General features: G+C 41.8%; 1 protein-coding gene across 1 annotated transcript in view; it reads right to left on the reverse strand.

Moving 5' to 3' along the window:
- Positions 1-1,720: 1,720 nt before the first annotated feature.
- Positions 1,721-20,808, reverse strand: part of unc13a (unc-13 homolog A (C. elegans)) — a 44,051-nt gene continuing 24,963 nt past the window's right edge. Inside the window, exons 27-44 of the mRNA XM_040128764.1 lie at positions 19,387-19,520; positions 19,074-19,159; positions 17,990-18,116; positions 17,749-17,845; positions 16,800-16,943; positions 16,589-16,666; positions 16,291-16,368; positions 15,896-15,984; positions 15,627-15,773; positions 14,922-15,045; positions 13,625-13,630; positions 11,126-11,155; positions 9,573-9,629; positions 9,369-9,449; positions 8,322-8,469; positions 3,609-3,701; positions 2,118-2,277; positions 1,721-2,009 (exon numbers count right to left, since the gene is read on the reverse strand). Coding sequence (XP_039984698.1) covers positions 1,721-2,009; positions 2,118-2,277; positions 3,609-3,701; positions 8,322-8,469; positions 9,369-9,449; positions 9,573-9,629; positions 11,126-11,155; positions 13,625-13,630; positions 14,922-15,045; positions 15,627-15,773; positions 15,896-15,984; positions 16,291-16,368; positions 16,589-16,666; positions 16,800-16,943; positions 17,749-17,845; positions 17,990-18,116; positions 19,074-19,159; positions 19,387-19,520 — 1,968 coding nt within the window. The remainder of the gene's footprint in view (positions 2,010-2,117; positions 2,278-3,608; positions 3,702-8,321; positions 8,470-9,368; positions 9,450-9,572; positions 9,630-11,125; positions 11,156-13,624; positions 13,631-14,921; positions 15,046-15,626; positions 15,774-15,895; positions 15,985-16,290; positions 16,369-16,588; positions 16,667-16,799; positions 16,944-17,748; positions 17,846-17,989; positions 18,117-19,073; positions 19,160-19,386; positions 19,521-20,808) is intronic.

A 20,808-nucleotide genomic window follows, 5' to 3' on the forward strand; every position in this document is an offset into this window, starting at 1 on the left:
TGTTTCTAGATCTTCATACCACATCTCCGTTCTCTACACCAATTAGAATAACAGACTAAACTGTAGGCCCTCTTTTATGTGTCAGTGCCAGACCTGGTGCGGTCTGGCTCTGCAGCCCTTTAGCAGAGGTCTGACTTCTCTGGATCATGGATCATGGATACAGCACCTGCAGCTGGATCACTGGGGATCACGGGTAGTAGATCATTAGCGATTTGTACTCTCCCTGGGGATGCAGGGTGTGTGGTTTTGTAACCAGTGGGATGTTGCTTTTGCAAAATAGTGTCTCAGGGACTTGTTTTTACCATTTCCTTAAATGCAGATTTTGATTTGGCAAGTTTTTTTTTTTGTTTTTTTTTAAGAAAGGGAGGTGAGTTTTTCTTCCTCTATCCTGTACCACTCACACACCCAGTTTAAGGCTGTCTAGTCGTGGAATGCTTACAGTAACACAAAGACGATGGAATAACCATCTGAAGATATAAGTTTTATCCTCCCCAAAGTCAAAAACACCTGGAAAACTCTCCAAAATCTCGCTGTTCTTTGTTTGTGATGGCTTTCTGTGATTACATTTGCAGGTAACAGGCAACACGGGTGGCTACATGAGGTCAACATTAGAACATATTACAAACACACTCGCACATTACGAACTCCACAAACGCAGATTATACATTCGCACGCAGACACGCTCAATCACACACACACACACACACACACACACACACATACTCTGATGAATCACAGTGCTTGAAGGTGTGCTTCCATCAGATTCATCTCTCTATACAGTTGCTATATAGGAGACAGACATACTGTACGAGGGTCAAGAAGACAGAAGGCATTTAGGGTGTCAGGCAGTGTGCTCTGTTACAGGGTAGACAGACATAAAGACAGACAAGGACAATCTTTGAAGTACCACACGTCCATTGAATAATCCTGTATAACTTTACATATGTCCTTCATATATTATACTATATTTATAATGATAGAACTATTCAAATATAAATATAATTTGGAGGAAAGCAGTAAATAAATATTAAAAGTATCATAACTAAATAGTGCTCTGTTTCCAATACGTGCTCCCCACCCTGATATCTGGAATGTTTGAGGCCATGCAGCCATTGTTGTTAATGGGTCAGTTGGACAGTTGGTCCTGTTGTGCTTAGGGCTGGTCTCAGCATATCTCAGCGATTATCTGTTGGTCCCTTCTCTGAGCGGGTACAGGCTAGGGAAGGGACGGGAGGAAGTGGAAATTGGGGGGGGGGGGCTAAGTAAAAAGGCAGAGAAAAGTGAGAAAGAAAAGCCAAAATATTAAAGGCTACAAGATATTTCTCACCTTGACCAGTCAAACGAGGTGTGTCTGTATATATGTGTATATGCGGTTATGGAATGGCATAACTCCCGTCTACAGATAGAAGGAAGTAGATATTTGCTCTATGATTAAACTCTATGTGCTGTTCATCAAAAGGATGACTGATATCTGTAACAATAAAGACACTGGTGCTTTTTGGAAGAAAATGAAAGCGATGCTTTGCTTAGCGCTGTGTCTTTTCCACTGAAATGAATGTATTTACAGCATTAGATGTGTGGTAATTGTTGTCTTATCTGTGCTTTTACAACACTGGATCATCAGGGCAGTGGCTAGCAGTGGCTAAGGAGAGCTCCAGGGCAGTAGGTGGTGACATCTGATCGAGCTTCAGATGGGCTGTTTTAAATTCTGTTTCGCCTCTTAGCTGCGGCCCTCCTCAGCAGAGCGTTGGTCAGACTTGAGCTTGACGAACTCCTTGGCCACGTCGTCGTTGTTGCGCTGGGAGAGGATGCGCAGGACGGTGAGGCCCGTCTCGTCCATGTGGATGCGTTTGCCCAACGGCAGCCAGCAGGCGACGCTGCCTTTGGACGCCAGGTCTTTCAGCTGCAAGACGGCCATGCCCACAGTGCGGTCCTCTCGGGCGAAGCAGTAGTCTTTCACACACACCTGCAGCTCGTAGCACTCGGGACCCACCTCGTTGCTCAGGGTGCTGTGGCACAGAAGACAGATGAAGGCAAGTGTTATCCAAGCATCTTCACACTGTTGTTCTACACCTTCAAAATAAAACACAAAGTATTTATTGTCATCAACTACTTACAAAGTGAAGGTTTCATTGTATTTGGGAGCCCAGCTGTTGTTCTTCGATTTGGTGGCGTACTTCCTCTTTTTGTCGCTGAGGTGAGGACCGATGATATAGACCTCCACAAATGGCCGGAATATTCCCTGCGTCTGCCACCTCAGGTCATTGGCAGCCACCACTGAGACAGAGGAAGTGGAGGGAGAGAGAGTGGGAAGGTGTGGGTGAGAGAGTGAGAGATTCATGTGGAGAAAATGTGTGAGAAAATGTGGTGAGAGAGAGCGAGTGAACGGGAAAACTCAGAGCAAGAAAAAAATTCTGGCTCTCCCTCAGGCCTCGCTTTCAGTTTCCCGTCAAGATAGTGAAAGTAGAATTGGAATTTGATACGACATTACAAAGTCTTTCTTTGGCAGCTGAAAAGCAGTCGGGCACTGGCTTTTATGCCTGTGCCCTATCATGGCAATATTAAACTGTACTACTTCCATCTGAAACCTCTTGACTGAACACAAGTGATCTTCACTTAACTAAGTATGTAACTACTAAAATTGATTGGCTGTTCCAATGATGACTTAGGTGTGACCTATTAAAGGGGGTGAATATTTAACTTATACTTTAGATCACTTTGTAGAAATCAGTTTTCACTTTGACACTGAAGTGGCTTTTCTCATTGATCAGTGTAAAAAGAGCTACATTAAACCTACTTTGATTCAGTGTTGTTCAACAATAAAATGTGAGAACTTCTGACTGGCAAAGTAGGTGGAAATTACTGGTTAAAGTCGCAGGATTTTTTATTTTTAACTGTCCTTAAAGGTGGGAAAACAATATGTGCACTCATGTAATCTGCTCTCTCTTCATTGAACTGTTTTTAAAATTAAAGTTGGGCTATTGGTGACTATTAGCTGTTACTGAAGGCTCTTGGATATTACAATATTGTCTTTGAGGTTTAAACTGGCAGGCTGGTTTGATGGTGGAATACTACTGAAAAAAATTCCTGTCTTTGATTCTGATTATGTTTTTGCACGGTGTTGAAGAACTTTTTCGTTTGTCTTAGTTCTACCGTTATGGCCAAGGATGTATTTAAAATATTACATCTTGATGGTATAACCTGTTTACGTATGTCAAATGAGTGTAAACAAAAAACGTTCCAGTTTGTTGCATTTTAAACATACTGAATGTTTGACAGAACTATCCCAACTCAAGGTCCACTTACTAGCTTTTTCCGGAGCTTTCAACTGTAACACACGGTTACAAAAGTGGATAGAGTTTGCTCAGTTGTCATGGTGATGGATCTGTGATGATGGATCTGAGATGCAAACTCAGTAGTTGTTATGATTTACTCCATGGATTCTCCAACTGAGGAAACACTGTCCACTGATGTCGACCGTATGACTTGTTCGAAAGCTCTGGAAAAAGCTAGTGGACCTTGATTTGGGATTGTTTTGTCAAAATATTATTTCCAGTGTCAAGAATGAACTTTCACGCTTAATGACCCACTGTTCAAATTTTCTTTACCTTTCACTGTGACCTTGTGCTCTCCAGTGTTGGGGTGAGTGAAAATCTCCACATGGATGGACACCTCTCCCACGGCATCGTCCACCCCAGAGCCTGACAGGGCAGACACACAGTGACGGGTTCATTAACACCCTTGAATTTGCAAACGTCAACTCTTTGTTCTCCTATCACAGACCAAACACCAACACAAGCCACTGTACCCTGATATAAAAACAAGGCTACAGGCCGATTCCATTTCAATCCTTCAAACTGAACATTGAAATGGATTTGGCTGTAACCTTTTGGAAATTACACAATATTTGGATATTAGGCAAACATTTCTTTATACTAAAATAATAAAGGTGTAACAGGAGGATTTAAAAAAGGGCACAGTGATCTGTTTGCGCATATGTTGTAGTCTGAAGGTAGACAATCAGACAAAGCTGCTATGAGTGGGCGTAATTGTTTTAATATAGGTAGTACTGTAATATGCAATATACTGTAAGTATATTACATTTAGTCCTCTTGGAGTGGCAAAACATCTCTAAACAACTACATTCAAGTGAATAGTTCTCTACTGACCTGAAATACCCTTATTATTTCCTTCAGTTAGGCATTCTGCATTGTGATTATACACTGACTGAGTAGCTTTTGTACAGATTCAGCAATTGAGAGGTAACAATTTGGATCCCGCAAGGACGGTAATTTGAGCCCACTCATAGATGCGTGGTGTCTGTTTGGATGCAGGGTGGTTAGTAGGAGGCAGAGAAGAAGACAGGAAAGAAGCTGAGAAACTGACAGTGTGGTTCCCCCGACATAGATCAGGTCAGGACATGCTCAGATGGATCTAGACAGGTGGACATACCCATTCCTTGGTAAAGACTTTTACCCAAGCATGGTAAGAGGAGGTACAGGAAAGGGGAAGGAGCTTACAACAGGGAGAAGTAGTTCAGCCTCTCAGGTCTGCCGGTGATGGATGGTACTGTTGATACCCAGCCCTCAAAATAAAGCTGTACTGTGTGTACAGGAACACATCTGGACGACTCAAATTTTATTCATAATATTCTAGACAATATAGCTATGAATGCAGAGTGGTCTAGTCTAAGGTTCATTTTTGAATTTTAAACCCAAATAGCAAATATATGTATATACTCCAGTTAGTCCAGTCGCATGCACCCTCCACCCAAAATAGCTTAACGCTGGACTTGCACCCAAGTTCAGGTCTTGAGGTCCTTGGTTCTTTACTTTTAACTGCAGGACTGTTTTAGGGAGAAGAGGACCACGGCCTCTCTAACTGGCTCCACTCAGGCTCCAAATCTTTTGTCTGGGAGGGAGATGGTGGAAAATTCTTTCTTCAGTGTCTCGGTGTGGTTTTGTAGTGCTGCTGTGAACAAGTGGTTTAATTCCACATACAACTCCAGAAGGATACGGTGACAGATGGACATTAATTTTCAACGTTTTAATTAGTGTCTTCACTCTGTCAATGGCATCTTTGTGGCAACGACCATCAGCCTGTGTGTGTGTGTGTGTGTATGTGTGTGTGTTTTTTCGAACAGCCGCCTACTGAACAAGGGGTCTGTAGGAGTTAGACGGCAGAGTGTTCCTGGCATGCAGCTCTCTGCATCTCTCTGGGGAGCATTAAGGGATTGTTGGTCTCGCTGCCAATAGGACCAAAGAGAGCAGCAGTCATCCATCTGGCCTTGTCTGCACTGTGGAGGACGTCCATAAAAGATGAGAAAGAAACTTTGCTGGCTGGGTAGGCAGGAAGATGTTGCCAGGGGAGCGCAGGCTTTTCTTCTTAAACAAACACAGCAATTAGAGGTGCATATTTCGTACCATATTGGAAATCTTCACCAGAAAAAACATTAAATCTCAAACTTGTGCTGTGATCGCACCAAAGCATCGGCCGAGTTCACTGCATATTCAGAAATGGCCCTTGATTATTTCAATTACAAATGATGCAGCTCACAGCCTGCAGTCAGTAAGAATGACAGTGACCATAGATCAAAGTTGTCTTTCAGCAGCAGTCAAGCTCATAAGCATAAATTCCACTGAGTTTCGTTCATTCATCCTTCTCTAATCATCTACTCTAATTTGGTTGGGAAAAACTATCCAGCTTGGCAGGAAGATAATTTACATCCCTTTCTACAGTCAAGGACGTCCAGCAGCTGACAGGAAGGTAAAGACACACTCATTTGTTTTCTATATACAATATACCTCCACTATGGAAGCAAAGTAAGGCCATAATAATATTATAAGCAACAAAAATACCTAACCATGGATTTTAACCACTACTGAAAACTTCATGTTGAAATTTAAATACCACTGAATGGATAGTTTACTTTGAAAATCCTCTTTCTGATTTCCCCTCTGTGAAATTCTCAGAAGATTAAGTTTTGGAATTTCGAAAACTTGAATTTAAGAATTTTTCACAAATTTCACAAGAGTTCACAAATTCAGATATATATCCAGTATTTAAAAAAAAAAAACTATATTCAAATTGCTTAAATTCATTCAATCATTTCTGGATATAGAAATTAAAGTCAAGTCAAAACATCAACCTGCTCCTTTTAAATTGCTGATCGGTCACATGTGCCGATAAAGAGAAGCTCGGATAAGCGACTGAAAATCCTGGACAGTTGAATTTTCTCTCTGAATGTGAACCCAAAACAATATATAAATAAGTAAAATCAAGTTTCTGAATTTGCAAAACTTAGCTACTGACTGGGACTGTCAGTGTGCAGAAGCTCGTGCATCAGCAAATGAACTCAACACACAGACACTGGATTAACTGAATGCATATAGCTCCTGCATCATCCTGCGTGTGTTATTGTGAGAAAAAGTCAAATGTTTTGATGCGAATCTAAAGTGACAGAAATCAGACCACATGACCCGAGGGACTGCTTCGGATTGGCTCAGTCTGTGGAGGGGGAGATGAGTTGAGCACCCTTTTCTCATCACTGCTGCAGGGAGGGCCACGCCGCACGTGGGAGCTCTGTGTGTGTGTTTGTATGTGTCTGTCTCTGTGTTTGTGTGTGATGATAGAGCAGGCGGGGACAGGGAGCCCTCCCAGACAAACTAACAAACTGAGCCTACAGCCATCATCGTCTTCATAATCTACTCCTCTTCATCAGTGTCTTTCACTTCCGACTTGGGGGGAGGGGCTGTAACGGGTTGTGTGTGTGTGTGGGGGGGATTTCCTCACTGGAGACAGACAATACACTGCGCTCCTGCTTCAGCAACCTTTAGGACAGTCTCACTCAGTCACATTGCTCTGCTTAGTCACTCGCTCTCCCTCTAACCCACATGTACACACACACACACACGCACACACGCACGCACGCACGCTCACACGCACGCTCGCACGCACGCTCGCACGCACGCTCGCTCGCCCCTCAGGCCTCTCTGACTGACATCATGCTGGATCAGGATTCCTCCACACCTTAATGCATTTCTGTTCTTTTCATCTGATGTCCACACATCATGCTTGAGTGTCTGCTCATACATACAGTCCATGGTGTATGTATTCAGTGCAGTTCCGTACATACAGACATCAGTGTGTACATTACATGCATGAATGCATAAAGTCTGTGTTCTTATTGTCGTGGTGGGCATGTATGTGTGTGCAAAAAGGCAGAGACAGAGAGAAAAAGAGAGGAAGTATATTCAGTCTGTGCATTGGATTTGTCTGCTAGAATGAGTTTGAGCAGGCAGGGGAGTTTCAGGATGCACATGGGGAGGGAGGTGGAGGGTGGAGAGAGTTGGGCTTTGGTCTGGAGACTTTCTGGTAGTCCTGGATGTCTCAGGCCCTGAGCCTGAGTGCCACATACCCTTGTCTGGGTAAACATCCTCACTAGTGGTGAACCTCACCCCCTTCCCGCCGAACACTGGCCCACAGACGGGGCAGAAGAGGGGAGTGGACAGAGAAAGGAGAGACACGTAGAAAGATGAGGTTTGCAGAGTTTACAGAGTAGAAAAACAGACCAACATGTATAAGTCTTTTGTCTCATGTGTTATTTCCGCTGAACCAGCTCTTTTTTCCTCTATTTTTCTGATTTGCAGTGTGAAGATCGTCCTGCGACATGCAAAGCTCACACAGATCTACTGCAGTAAAATGTACTTTAGGTATGCTCCAAAAACCGCATGGCATTTTGCCTAATTAAAGTTTAAACAATCACCAGCTCAAATGGCATTTCTACCAGCCGTGCTCAAGGACAGTGTGTCAGCATCAGCGCTTTCACAAAGATGATGGCTGTTATGTAGCCATCTGATGGTGGAGGCTGAGCAACGGAATCAAAGAATGAGAGAAAAGAGGGGGTGGGTATTTATTTTTTTTCATTTGCAGCTGTCAGATCATGTAAAGAATAGTCTCTGTTTTTCTGGAGGCTGGCTACCAGGAGACTCAGCAATTCAAAGCAGGGAGAAAATATTGTGCTGCTACAGCCTCGACTTTACGCTCTATAAAGCATGTGAGACATTTTCCGGATATAAAACTCGGAATGTGGGACACCCTAACGTCAAGAAAGGAGTAGGAGACACTGAGTAAAGTGGCTCCTCTGAGAGAGCATAGCAAAAAAGCGGGATATAATGATGATCTGAATTAGAGAATTACATGACATTGGAAACTAAGTTCATATCTAGGGAATGAAGAAACTGGAGAGCAAAAAGAATCAAAAGTCTTCCAAAGAAAGAGAAAGGGAATAATACCACTTAGAGTAAAGGCCATCAGGTTACCTTGTGCGTTCTGTGACTGGACAAAGGTCTTAATGAGTTTGTCTGTGGCCTGCGTGTAGAGGGACAGGGCGTAGTGGAGAGACTGGAGGTCAGGACTCTTCTCCAGGAAAGTCTTCTTCAGACCCACACCACCAGCATGAAAGTATTGCTAACGTACAGAAAGACAGGCACACAAAATAGAAAAGATTATTGAAGTAAACAGACCGATATCTGACACAGTGAACTACCGTGATGTTCACTGTTAGCTTCCATTCATTCACACGTTAATCTAGAGCTGATTATTAGTGGGTTAATTGATTAGTCGATCTACAGAAAATCAATCAGAAACTGATTATTGATTTATCCTTATTTTTCAAGCCTAAATGCCAAACATTTTGGGGTTCGGACTGCTGAGAGCTTTTTAATGACTTCCTCTTGGGCTCTAGGAAATGAGGTTGCTATTTTTTTTTACTGTTTTCTGGTGTTTTATAGACCAAATGATTAATAAATTAATCCAAAAAAAATTGGAAAATGATTCAATAATGGAAATTTGTTAATTGCAGTCGTACATTGATCCAGCTTGCCAAATCACTATACTACAAGTGATCATAGTTTCTGTCTCTGTTGCAACAGCTCAATAAAGGCCTTGACGTATTAATTAAATATGTATATTATCTCTGGCATGTAAGAGTTTGCTGATTTTATTTGTATGTAATTGAAACTCCAATACCCTTAATACAGTGATTTTTACTCATTTTTGCTGTTTTCTGTAACTTAATATGCTTTTCCCAGAACATCACACGCGTTCCTACATATAGATAAGTTAGACAAATAAATAACAGAGCTGTACAGCAACAAAAAGAAAGCTCAGAGTCTGAAAGGTTGGACCCAACAAAGGCTATTTAACACTACATCCTTGTAGACCCCACTACAGAGCAAATTTGACTTCTAAAACCAGAGCATTTACTGTGATTTACTGTATTCCACTTGTCAAACCTGTTCACCGACAAACAATTAAGCTGGCACCTAACCATGAAAGTCTGTGCACATGTAACGGCAAGTTTCTACCTTGATGGTGTCGAGAGCCAGCTCTATCACAGCACACTGCTTAGGTGTGAGCGCTTTGGCCTCCTCACGAACCATGTGCTCCTGAAGACAACGACGAGAAAAGCACAGGCCAAAATGATTCGTCATTTCTTTTTCCCTGCTTCGTATTTTCTAAGTGATTAGAGTCCTGAGCCCGGAGCCCAGTGGTGTAAAAACATGCTGTACCTTCAGCTTGGACAGCTGTCCCAGCTCCTTGGCAGCATTAAAGATGAGCTGAGTGCCCTGGAAGAGACAGAGAGAGAAAGACAGATGGAAGAAAGGAAGACAGGCAGAGAGAGAGGAGTGTTGTTATTGTCATGACAAAACGGGGCAGCAGTAAACGGCTTAGTGTCACACAGAGGACAGCAACGTTTCTGACACACACATTCATAAACAGTCACTCTAAGCCGCTTTACACAACGTCAAGGTACTTTTTCCTTCGAGTGCTGTTATCATACTTATCTGTGTTTTATTCATTCCAAAACAGTACACTCCGCTGTACACACACACACACACACACACACACACACACACACACACACACACACACACACACACACACACACACACACACACACACACACACACACACACACACACACGCACACACATTTCAGTAAGAAGAGAAGGAAAAGTGGTTCAGCCCGTGGCCAGGGCAAGAAAGTAGACATACTCATGCACTCATGAACACACACATGCACACACAGACACACACACACACGCAGCTGCTCTGCAGTTGCACTGTGGTGTACGCAGGAATTTACTGGGATACCAGCCTAATGCAATATTCTGGTAAGAGAATATATCTCTAAGTGCTACTGACTGCTCCTTCAAATCCTATCTTCGGTTACAGCTCTAGCTATGATATATAGTTTTTAAATATACTGTATGTGGCTACAGCCTATTGAAGTTTTAATAATCTTGCACACAATATCACACTAATGCAGGAAAATGAATCAAAATCCGTGCATAGGAATTTAATTATATAATAAAACTAAAGAGAAAAATAAGCATGCACCTTTGAAACTGAGTTGTGTCTAGTCATTTAAGCTGTATTTCAGATACTTAAGATTCAGTCAGGAAAGCAAAGCCTGGCAAGATCATGTGGGAGTAATCCAGACTCCCTCTGGTGCTACACCATGTTAAACTATCCGAATATAAGGTAGATAGTTGTGCATTTTGTTGCAGGAGCTGCAGTGATGCAAATAACAATGTACCGCAAAAAATTTCTTACCCTACAAGCCAATTCAAATGCACCATAAACCGCAAGTCAAAGGGCCCACCATCACTGGCTTGCTTTGCCTCGCAAAGCTTGTCCGCTCTGACTTCTGTTTCTGCTTGTAGTCGTGCCATGCCCTATTTTTTTTCTTCTGTGTTGTGTTGCAGTGATGTAGATAGCCAATCATGATACAAAATGATGATGTTGTTTTTGAAATCCAAATCAAATGAAGTGAACTCCTTGACCTGGGGTTTGTGGTGCATCTGAGCCCACACGTCTACATGTAGAGTTTTTAAAATTTATGACCTGTGGCCTGGAGTGCAGGCAGCTACAAGCTACAGCATCAGCACACACGGCATATAAACAACACTATAGAGGAATGATGTGTAAAAACACGTGAAAAATGAATATTTCCACCGCTTTGTTTGACTGGGGAGCTGAGGGAGAGAGACGGAGACACGGAGAGAAGACATAAAGGAGAGAGACAAGACACATTGATCTGAAGTGGTTTAATCCTTACATCACTGTGAGAAGCACTCTTCAGCCTCCCCTGGAAAGAGAGCATGTGGTTAATACTTCAAGCAGTGGCCAGTCCCTGCAATCTGACTTCACTCTCATTGACTAGTACGAAATCAAAAGTGCACATGTTGCTTTGCAAAACGTAAAAAAGAAATTGAGGGCACTCATCACTGCCAGAGATCTCACCTTCATTCAGTTAGCTAATTGTTTTGCTCTCCATAGCAACAAGAACATGTTTTGTGCCTTAAAAAGCAACAGAAAAGTGATAAAAAAACAAAAAAACAAAAAAAACAAACTGCCTTGTGGTCAAATCCATTTTGATTATCATTGCTGAGCTATTTTATGGGAGGTTACAACAATGGTACCACACTATGTGGTCTGATACTGGATCCAGCTAAGTTGTAACTCGTTTACATGCTATTCACAGCAGAAAAACCACAGTACTAGGAAGCAAAGGGAGTATTGCAAAGTAAAAATCCAAATTTGAAACATATGCTGACATCAAATGTTATTATGAAAACACTTTTCTGTCAGTGAAATGAGAGAAATGTTAAGGAAATAGTTTGACATTGTGGAGATAAATGTAATCACTTTCTTGCAAAGTCTTAGATGAGAAGATTGATAACATTCTCATGTCTGTAGGTGTTAGCTCAGCTTAGAATAAAGGCTGGAGACAGGGTGAAACAGTTAGACTTGCTCCCTCAAAAGGTAAATAAATCTGCTTACCAGCACCGCTAAGGCTCCCTTATAAACACATCATATCTCGTTTGTTTAATCCGTACACTAACAGAAAGTAAAAACAACACGTTTTGATTTTACGGAGAGTCATGTGCTGGACCTGTGTCAAAGCTGTGCTTGTTCACTAATCGCTAAGAAATAATTACAGCACATATCTCCTCTATCTGTCTTTATACTAAGCTAGCCTCTACCTCCATACTTGAACCTGCAATAGCCTATTTTTAGGGCACTTTGGGACAGCAGAAACAAGCTGTGAACACAACACTGACACCTTGTAAGTTGACAAGTCCTCTATGTTCACAGGCTTGCCTGTCTGCTGTTTGGTGCTGGGCAGATAGTGGGCAGCCCCAGAGAGTTAAATCTCTGTAGAAGTTAGGGGAACAGAAGAGTCAGGTGATACTTCTCAGTGGGTCTGTTACTAAAAGCAACCCCTTTCATATACACAGTCATGTGATCCATTGTTGATACAAAAATACTGATTATACCCAATGTAATACACAGACATGAGAGTGGTATCAATCTTCTCATCTAACTTGGCAAGAAATCGAAAAAGAATATTTCCCAAAACGTCTATTGAAAACTATTCTGCTAAAAAAAGAGAAGGTAAAACTCAGAAACAAAAAAATCAATATCTCTAAGAATTCATTACATTAAAGCTCTATGTGATGACGTGGCACCTTGGACATAAGGTCAGAATTCGCACCTACGGACCAAGGAACACACAGCTTTTCTGTTCATTAAATATATATTTTTTTAAAAACAACTCATTTCCTCCTGTGCAGCACTACAATTTTGCCAGTGTACACCACAGATCAAATTAGCCAACTCTGAAGGGTCTTAATTAAGCTAAATGCTTTGCTACATACTGAGGAGTCAACTACAAATCAAAAATAAAAATAAAAATGAATGGTTAGTAGTTCACAATGAAAAAGCGATCACCTAGAGCTTTAAATAATTAAGAGCATTTTTGCAAACTCCATTGAATCCATGGTGTATTTTGTACAAACATCAACTCAAACCAAAAACCTCCTGTAAGAAACAGCAGTCTGCGCATCAGGCCGACATAATACCAGGATTACAATGATCATAGTAAAAACAGAACATGAAACCAAACTAGGACAGACCAACATGACAGGTCTGCAGAGACATACAGTACAGTACAGTACAGTGTTGTACAGTATACTGAGAGAAGACTGCAATGTTGAAATAGATCAGATGCAAGCAACAAACCCACATTAGGGGGTGGGGTGGTCAGGACAAAGTTCAAACAGGAGGGAACGGTGGGGACAGTGGGAGAGGGGACAGGTTGAGAAGGGGGGGGGGGGGCAGGACACCAGATACCAAGGCACCGAGAGATCAGAGTCACCCCACCAGAGTCCCGGTAAAAGGACACAATGCATGAGAAGAAACAAGGCAACACCAGGCGCAAGAGAGGAGTACCACTTCCTGTTTGAGGAGAGTGTTTGGGAAGAAGAGACAGCAGAAGAGGGGGGGCATTGTTTGGTAGAGATTGTTGAGGGGGTGGGACCTATCAGAACCAGTCAGGAATGCACCATGCTTCTGTCTTCTCAAAAGAGAGAAGAGAAGAGAAGAGAAGAGAAGAGAAGAGAAGAGAAGAGAAGAGAAGAAAGAGAGATGGGACAGATTAGAGAGGTGAGGCGGTGAAAAGGGAGAGGGTGTGATGTGGGGCAAAAAACAGGGGAAAATTGCAGCCACATATAGCAGAGACAGACAGACACACACGCAGGAGTGCTGTACTTACAATCATCTGTGGAGGGAGAGCGGTAGGAGCAGGATGTAATAGTAATCACAACAACAACCAGAGAGAAGGGTCAGTCAAGCTGCAAAGAGCCCCACATCAATCAAAAACACAAGTTGGGGCCTCAGGGCTGGAGTGACAGGAACCAATTGACACCTGTCTAAAGCCTGGACTAAGGACTACTACTTCACTACTATGAAATTTCTGAGACTATAGTAAATAAGTGTTTCAGCAACTTCAAATCAAGAAATAGCTATTCTAGAGATGATAATGTGACTTTTACACACAATCAGAGCTCACTTTCTTTACCTATTTTAGTTCCTGTCTCTACTCAATTGGACAGGGGCTAACTGCAGACCTAGGGCTACGGAGGCTGAGCCAGTAATGATATTACAGTACTAGTACGACTATTAAACAGGCTATGCACATGATAATCAGAGATTAATACTCCCCTATTAACAGTGATATGAGGCTCTTTTGTTAATAACCAAACACAAATAAGAACACATATATCCAAAACAAAAGAAAAGAAGTGGCTGCTTTCCAAAATGTATGACTCTTTTTGGAAGTGGGCCAGATCCTTTGGGCAAACATTTTCTGCCACTCTGTTGTGAGTTTCTCATAAATCAGGAAAACTCTCCAAATAATTATCGGCTGACATACTGGAGAGCAGCCATGAGCTGGTGTTAGAATGATATGGTGCACTCCTTTTTTTCTTTTTTCTTCATTTTTTTTTAAAGGGTTTCATCTCGATTGCTTGGATGAATGAAGGTACCTGGGGCGATGCTGAATATAATATGTGTAGGGGTTGAGGAGTGGATAGGATGCCATGTAGATGTGATGCAAAAACAGTTTGATCTTCCTCTAGCACTTGCTTTATAGGAGGGCCATCTTGAATTGCAACACACACAAAATGTCTGCCTCTGTATTATTCCCTTTCCTCATTCTCCACCTCCTCCTCCTTTTTCTTTTGATGCTGCCTTGGCATATAGAAGTGTGTTTGTGAATGTGTAGGTGCATGTGTGTTACATGTTTTGAAAATCAGTCTTCTGCTGCCTACCTTATGCTGTGATCATCATTAGAACATCAAATATTCAACTCAAATATTTCTATTCCATGTAGTTTTTCCACAGGAAAATGCACACTCACTATTTGTTTGCATGTGTACATTCATTCACTCTAAAAGTGTCAAGGAAGCATGTGCGGGCACCGTCAGGTATAAGTGCCCATATAGTATATGTAGCTTGGCATTTATATTGTGTGTATTTGTATGTGCATTTGTAGGTCTGTGTGCTCTCACCGTTTGGTCTGTGAGTGGCGGCAGGACTATGGTCTTCTCCATGGTGTTCATCACCAGCTTCCACAACTCCTTCAACACACGTTTCAGCACAGTCTTCTCACAGATCTTAGCAAACAAAGTCAGACTGACGGGGGGGGGCAGAAGAAAGGAAGGACAGATGAATTATAAGCAGCAGAAGGAGGCAAACACTGTTCTGGTGACGAAAAAAATAATAAGAAAGACAACTGAAGATAGAACAAAAAAGGGGCGTTGCTAGAAATCCCCTCATGACTAAAAAGACGTGTCAGAAAAGCACAAAAGCTGAGACGGGATTTTCACTACTTTCCCTTCTCATTCAGAGTCAAATAAACTCATAGATTTTGTAACCCTTACTTAAGCATCTATGAACAGTTTTAATGTTTAGTAATTATATTAACTTGACACGATCCATAGACGACTATGGAATTAAGTAGAAATTCCTCTCAAACCTGGGAAAATAACATACAAATCCTCTGTGTGGACTGCTGGTCTAACTTCTCCTGAGCTGCAACTTACCCTCAGACATTTACACACTGATTTAAACTACACTAACTTGACCACTGCTGAGACAAAAACAAGGCATCCATGAGTTATCTGTCTGACCTTGGATAAATAGGTTAAATAATAAAATGCCTTCAAAACTGACCAATCCTTTTAGACTACCACAAAAATGGCAGATTGCCTCACTTGCTGTCCAGGAACTCCATGATGGGCTGCAGGACGTTGTCAGCATCCTGGGCCACACTGCTGGCATTTCCTACATTTGAAGTTCCCTTCACCTGAGCCAAGATGTCTCCCATCTGCTTCACATTCTCCTCAATATGAGGCTGGAAACTGCAGAGGAAAAGTAAAAGAACATTTTAATGAAGTCTGTATAAAAAAACCCATGAGGAGTTTGCAGTGTGCATTTCTCCATAGATGTGAGTGTGGATGCCATTGTGTGAGTGAGTTTCTACCTGACAGCAAAGACCCTGCTAAGATCATCCATGACATTGTTGAGTTTAACCTGCAGGTCTTTCAGGATATCGCTGGCTTCCACACAGAGCTTTAACACGTGCATGGACACACACACACACACACACAAAGAGCTGGTTGGAGCAACTGGGAAGTAATAATGTCACTAAAGGACATACTGTATTCGTATTAAGGTGTCTGGACTAAGCAAATGTGACCAAATACACATGCATCCACACACACACGCAGGTGCACAAGCACAAGCATGCGCTCACGCACACACACACACACACACGCACACACACACACACACACACATACGCGCGCGCATTTACAAAGAGGTTTGGCTCGTGAATAATACCAGCTGGGGGTTGGACAAAAAAGGGGAATCACTCACATCTTTTCCACCCATCGCTTCGAACATCTTCTCCAGCTGAACTCTCAGCTGTTGGATGTTGTTGATCAGGATGCAGGGCTGAGGATAAGATGGCACATGTCTTTCTGAAACACTTCCAAATTCAAATTGCATCAGCCTTCTTTTGGTACAGGATTCAAAGAAACAATGCTTACAGAAAAACAAAGTATACTGAACTTAACTGTTTATGTACACGTAATCAACCTATTTTCAAGCAGGTAAAAAAGCTGAGCCTCTCTGCAGAAATCCAAATGCGGTCATCAAGTCTTTGGGGACTCACCACTTTTTCCATGGTGACATAGTTGGCAAATAACTTGGAGATGATATCAGCATAGGACAGAAGTACATTGCTGATGGTCTGGAGATGGAAACAAGAAAGAGCAACATGTCATTAGTCATTGCAGGACAGTTGTAGTTCAGTTTCTGAGTGATGTTGTTGTCGTATATTGATTTTGTAAGGTATGATTTAACTGCAGTTTTTCTGAATCTACCTTAGCGAAACGCTTCATGTAGTGTCCTACAATCTGTGGATCTGGACACTCAAGCTTCCTGATGATCTCAAAGCTCTGGTTGAGCTGGGAAAACACATCCACCACCGAACAGGAGAACAGAGCATGTTCTGATGTGACCTGGAACTGTGGGGCAGAAAAGATGTGCAAGAAGATTAAAAACTAGGGAATGAAATAAAGGGAAGAAGGCGTTTATGCAAAAAGCCTAAGGGAAAGGGATGAGTAGGGGTAGCAGGTGAGAAGCTGGGGTTCAAGGGAGGCTAGCAAGATGTGACCCATGGGCACCTACGACCATATAGACGGACCATTTGATGCTATATTAAACTGGACCTTTGATATCTTTCACTGCAAGTACAGAGCCTCAGACCTCCCTAGAGCCAGCAAGCCATACTGCCAGTTAGACATCCATCCCCTGACAGATGGGAGCTCCTGTCTGTCTCCTTGTAACTGGCTGCTGGTTTGTGCCTGGTTCCTAATTGGCTAGAGGTGAGTGTGTAGGTGTTCCTCCAGGGAGTCTGGATAATGAGGTGACGGCAGCTTTCCTGCAGTCAAAACTGTGGAATAAGGCCATTAATTCACAATAGAGTTATCTCCCTCCTCAAGCACATGCACATCTCAACAACACTTATTTAAACTTCCAAAGAATCTCTTTACATGACGAAGCATTTCTACTGAAACACCCTCTCAGCCCAAAAACGCGTCCGTTCCTGTGTCAATGCCTCTGTTGCTGCCTTTGAAGAATGCCAGAGAGGCAGGGGGAAGTGTGGGAGTAAGAGCAGGAGGGAGGGGGAAACTTTGGCTGATAACTTTCAGTGTGACAGAGGAAGTACAAAGGATGGATTACAGTAATTCTGCCTGAGCAACAACAGCGACTCAGCGTTTCCAGAGGAGTGAAGGGGAGATAAGGAGAAGAAGAGCTGCAAACTTATACCCCGTCTTTTTTGTCTCTTTCCAAAGCACCGTGCAGAAAGTCCCGAGACACTTCCTCATTTTCGTCCAGCCACTGGATTACAAATGGCTCAAACCACCTATGGAGAGCAGAAAACAACCCAGGAAACCAAAATTACAGAAGGAAAAACACAATCAATTCTTTATTCTCATATCTGTTTTCAGTACGTGTCGAGATGTGTATGTCTGAGGCTGCAAACAGTGATGGTCGAGCTGCTACTCACGCAGGATATTCAGGCACCCTGCTCTTAAAGAAGGGCAGGTCTTTGCAGTACTCGTTGTACAGCCACTTGACCTTGAAGTGCAGGTTCATGTAATCTGCACTCTTGCACAAACGATTTTTTTCATGCTCTGAGAGAAAAAATAAAGCAGATAAATCCTTGCTGAGTGTTTAAACTATGCCCAGATGCATTGTGTATACAGAGGCATCAGCCCAGAGTCAAACACACATCCTCATGGACTTGTTGAACTTGTTTTGTATCGCTGTGATAGCACGGCTCAACACCATTATAAAGAAGAGGGCCAATCACACCAATTTTACTGAACACAAAACCAACCATAAATCAAATAATATGTGTATAAGCAGAACGATACTTCGAGTATTTCTTAAACAGATGATAATGATCTTTTCAACATCCACTTTTATGCAGATTAACCAAAATTTGTTCCCTCTGCCAGAGAGATTCTGACTTCCGTGGCCTGATAATCATAAGAACTATGTATTCATCTTTTTGACTGCTCACACGGTATATATTTAGTGATTTAGCTGGATTTTAATTTCCCATTTGGGGACAAGTAAATCTATATGTTTATCTAATAGGGAGCTGCATTGAGGCCAATAAACTGTGAAACATTCCCGGGAAACATTTGACCAACTGTCATGAAATTTGGTGAATACCTTTATGGGATGAGAGGAAATCTGTATTTGGTCAAGACTACCTGCAGGGGGTGAAGCTTATCACATATTAGCATATAACTATTTGTTAATGGTTAAATACTACGAAATCTTCTGGACTGACTTTGAACAGGCCTAAAAAATGTCATTCAAAATGATGAAAGTACTCAAATGATCTACTCCATTGGAAATAGTACAGTAATCGTATCCAATCAACCCTCTAAATATCATTATGCATTGCAGATCAACTGCACTATATTGTCTTCTGTGTCTCTGTGTGTTTGGTCATCAGTGCAAATAGTGCTTGAACCGCAAAAATCCCTGTTAGTGGTTACATTTATCTAACAAGTTGTCAGTGGTTTGACAAGGCTCTGTCATTTGAGAGGCTCAGAATATCAATGATATGTACTCACCCTCCATTGCATATTTCATATCCTGAGCAAACAGGTTCCACATCACTTCAGCACTGATTTTACCCACATTGAGCTCTTGGGGAAATCTTGAAGGAAGAGAAAAGGAAAAAGGCTTAATATATTAGCACTTTGACAGAGAAGGTATATACACTCAGCAAACAGATAAGAGCCTGAAAGAGTGGTTGCAGAGGTATTAAGAGAAGAGACAGGGTAAACAGTTTAAAACTAAAACGCCATTAAAAAAGACGTGATCAAATTTGAAAAAGAAAGGCCATACAGATGTAAGAGGCATACAGAAAATAAAGAAACATACTGGTTAAGGCAGGGAGTGTAGGAGTTCTTGTCTTCCTCGATAATGGAAACAATAAGTGTGATAAGTTTGGACCAGAAGTCAAGATTCTTGATGCTTGGTCCCTGCTCCTCTGGAGGCACGGTGCCCTGCTTGGCCTGGAATCACAACAAAAAAATTAACTCAGACTTTTTTATAGGACATTTCCCTGCTGTTCACTTTACTTAAAATATGACAAAAAGAAAGCAAATTTTTCTATCAACTTGCATACTCTTCAAAAATTTAGTTTTTAAAGCCTAACTGTGTCCACATGTCCAAACCATTTCTGTTGTTTGAACAATTTTCTCAACATCATGACAGAAATTTTAGTCCACGCTGCACACGTCAAACCTCGAGTCATATAGTGGATAAGATAATCAAGGGACCAATCTTCTAAAAAGTTACGTAGTAATGTAATTGTGTAATTAAGTGACCATTTAGTATTCTTCTGTGAGAAACTTAGAGGGAAACCTTCACTATGTTGTTAATTCAACAACTCATACATATTCAACATTGCTGCTCAAACAGCTTTAAACAGACTCAGAAAGTCAACTGTCTGGATGACTTCTTTGAAGTAATTGAAGATGTGCAGGAAGAAAAAAAAACAAAAAACTAAGCCGAGCACTGCAGGGGTTGAAGAGTGAAGAATGATATTGCAGAGATTTAAAACAAAATGTAGCAACGTCCCTCAGGATGAAATGTTTTATTCAGAGGGAAAAATGCTTATTTGAAATTCACGAGGGAGTCTGAAAGGGGATGTTGCTTTAATGAGGACTCAAAGCAAGTTCTAGAAATCCTGTTTCTTGAACTTGTGCAGGAGTGATGGATGGAATAGCCTGGCCTACTCAGAGTGAGAGGATGATGGGGACTCTCCACACACAGACACAAAGTACATGCATGCACACACACCAGAGCCACAACGCATTTTACATATCACTGAGGACAATGCAGAAATCAAGCAGAGAGGGTGGACTTACAACATTCAAAAATTCTTTTGTACAAGCAATATTTTTAGCCAGGCAATTTGATTATTTAAGGATCATTCAAAGATATCTCAATTTATAAGATTCATGGAGAAAACTCCTGGCCAAGTTTGAAATGATTGCTAAGTTTAAACTCTTTCAGTGAATTCGGAGTTAGACAGTGATTTATCCTGCTTGTTTCTTCTGAGAGAGAGACCAAATTATAGCCAAAGAAAAAGAAAAGTAAATCAGTCATTGGACATTTGCAACAAAAAACAGTTAATTCCAATGATGTCTAGCACTGAACAGACAATACAGGCTGGCAGATTATCTTGGCACCGAGAGCTACCAGAAACTGACAGAGTAATTAACTAAATGTAGACAGAGTGTCCACAACGTGGTCATTGAGACTGGTTGATAGACAAACCTGGCAACCCAGAGAAAA

This window comes from Xiphias gladius, chromosome 6 (genome assembly GCF_016859285.1).
Source record: "Xiphias gladius isolate SHS-SW01 ecotype Sanya breed wild chromosome 6, ASM1685928v1, whole genome shotgun sequence".
In the NCBI taxonomy this organism is placed as follows: domain Eukaryota; kingdom Metazoa; phylum Chordata; class Actinopteri; order Istiophoriformes; family Xiphiidae; genus Xiphias; species Xiphias gladius.